The 2,145-nt window shown below is 39.5% G+C and overlaps 1 protein-coding gene across 1 annotated transcript in view; it reads left to right on the plus strand.

The window, feature by feature from the left end:
* Positions 1-1,827, plus strand: part of LOC138165235 (leucine-rich repeat and IQ domain-containing protein 3-like) — a 152,537-nt gene extending 150,710 nt beyond the window's left edge. Inside the window, exon 7 of the mRNA XM_069093353.1 lies at positions 1,632-1,827. Coding sequence (XP_068949454.1) covers positions 1,632-1,827 — 196 coding nt within the window. The remainder of the gene's footprint in view (positions 1-1,631) is intronic.
* The last annotated feature ends 318 nt before the right edge of the window (positions 1,828-2,145 follow it).

Consider the following 2,145-nt stretch of genomic DNA (forward strand, 5'->3'; position numbering starts at 1 on the left):
CCCCCTCTTTTCATATTCACCATATTTTTTTTAAAAGCAAGAAAAATATTGGGGCAGCTAGGTGGTGCAGTGAATAGAGCACTGGCCCTGGAGTCAGGAAGACCTGAGTTCAAATGTGGCCTCAGACACTTAACAAAAAGACTATCCATGTGACCTTGGGCAAGTCACTTAACCCCAACTGCCCTATCTTTCCCCTCCAAAAAATGAAAGAAAAAGGAGAAAATTATACTTTGATCTACTCAGCGTTCATCAGTTCTCTCTCTGAAGGTTGATCACATGTTTTCATCATGAATCTTTTGGAACCCTCTTGGATCTGCCTCCCTCAAGTCTCTCCCTACTTCACTAATCAGCTAGCAAAATTACCTTCTTAAAGCACCAGTCTGATAATGTCACCTCGCACTGGATCAAATCCAATGCCTCACTCCTGCTGCCAGGATGAAGCAAATCCTTTGTTTGGCTTTTAAAGCCTTTAATACCTCAGTGCCTTCCGACCTTCCCAGATTTCTGCATCTTACTCCCCACACATTTAGTCTTCCATCCAGTGACACTGATCTCCTGGTTAGACCCAGACAAAGACCCTCTATTGCCCAACTGCAGGCATTCACATGTCCAGGTCCATCTTCCATGCCTAGAACACTCCCCTCATCTTTTCCTCCTAGCTCCCCCTGGCTTTCTTCAGGTCTCTTGCCTGCTACAAGAAGCCTTTGGCATTCACCCTTAACCTTAGAGCCTTTATTTAGAAATCGTATGTAATTTTTCCTGCTCTATTTTGTTTAAAGTAGTTGTTTATGTGTTGTCTCCTACCCTCAGACTATGAGCTCCTTGAGAGCGGGGGCTGTCGCCCTTCTTTGTGTCCCTAGCATTTAGCATAGGGCTTGGCGTATAGTAGGAGCTTAATAAAAGGTTGTTGATTGATTGACTCTTAAGAGATTTTAGTACTAAGGACTATGGTAATGCGTGAGGGCCATGTGGTTCAGTGGAAGAGGATTGGATCTGGAGTTGGGAGGATCTGCCCTAGGTTCAAATCCAAGCCCTGCCCCTACAGGTTGTGTGAGCTTAGTCAGATCATTCCCACTCTGTAAGCAGACATTTCCTTGTCTGTGGAATCAGGACAATAATATACTTCCTATATGTAAACCTTAAGGCATTATATTCAAATTAGTTATTGAAATTCTTTTAGACTTTGAAATGTGCAGAGTGTTGCAATTAACTATAGAAAGTTGATTTTTATAAACAAATGACTGTTGGAGAAGTGAAGTGAGCTCCCATTTGGGCAGCATGAGATAATAAATACAATTTGGGGCTTCAAGGTAGGAACACATGGTTCCAGACCTACTTTAGGGAAGTCCTATATTTAGTAAGGGCCGGTTCTGCCTCAGGCACTGTTTAATCTGCAATCAGTATGAGGTGACCCAGAAGCATTTTTCATAAACTCTCTGAGCCTTAGTTTTCTCATCTGTAAACTGAAGCTAATATAATTAAAGGGTTGTTTCAAGGCTTAAATGAGATAATATTTTAAAGTGTTTTTGCAAAGTACTATGTGATTCTCAGTTATTAGTAATATTTTCAAAAAAATTTATTTGAATTTTTTTGTATTTTAATTTATCATTGTTCCCTTTTTTTCCCATTAGGATCAAAGCAATACATAAAAGACATCTAGAGGAGAAGTTAATTATTCATACCATTGCTGCTCAGAAGGCTTTTGATAGAATTCAAGAAGCCAAGGAAAAAGTGGCTGCCATGAAAAGTCATCGTGTTCATGTGAGCCTCCCTTATGGACACCCAAGGAATTCTTTCCTTTCTAACTCATTCACCTTCTTGAAGTGACTTCCATTTCATGTCAAAGGGCCTTGGGAACCCTCTCTGAAGCAAGAGAATGTCTGCTGTGATAGAATGGATCTGTTGTGATTTTATTTTAGTGACATTACATTTTTATTTTATTTTTTTCTCAATTACATTAAAAAACTTTAACATTCGTTTAAAAAAATAAAGTTTAAGTTCCATATTGTCTTCTTCCCTTTCCTTTCCCCTCACTTCTTAACAAGGTAAGCAATTTGTCCAGTCGTACAAAACACTTTCCTAACAGCCATGCTGCAAAAGGAAATGCAAACCTAAGAAAACAAAGCCCAAAACAAAAGCCAACAA

This window comes from Petaurus breviceps, unplaced genomic scaffold (assembly GCF_028583685.1).
Source record: "Petaurus breviceps papuanus isolate PSGF00001 unplaced genomic scaffold, PetGlider_PUasm1.0 208, whole genome shotgun sequence".
Lineage (NCBI taxonomy): Eukaryota > Metazoa > Chordata > Mammalia > Diprotodontia > Petauridae > Petaurus > Petaurus breviceps.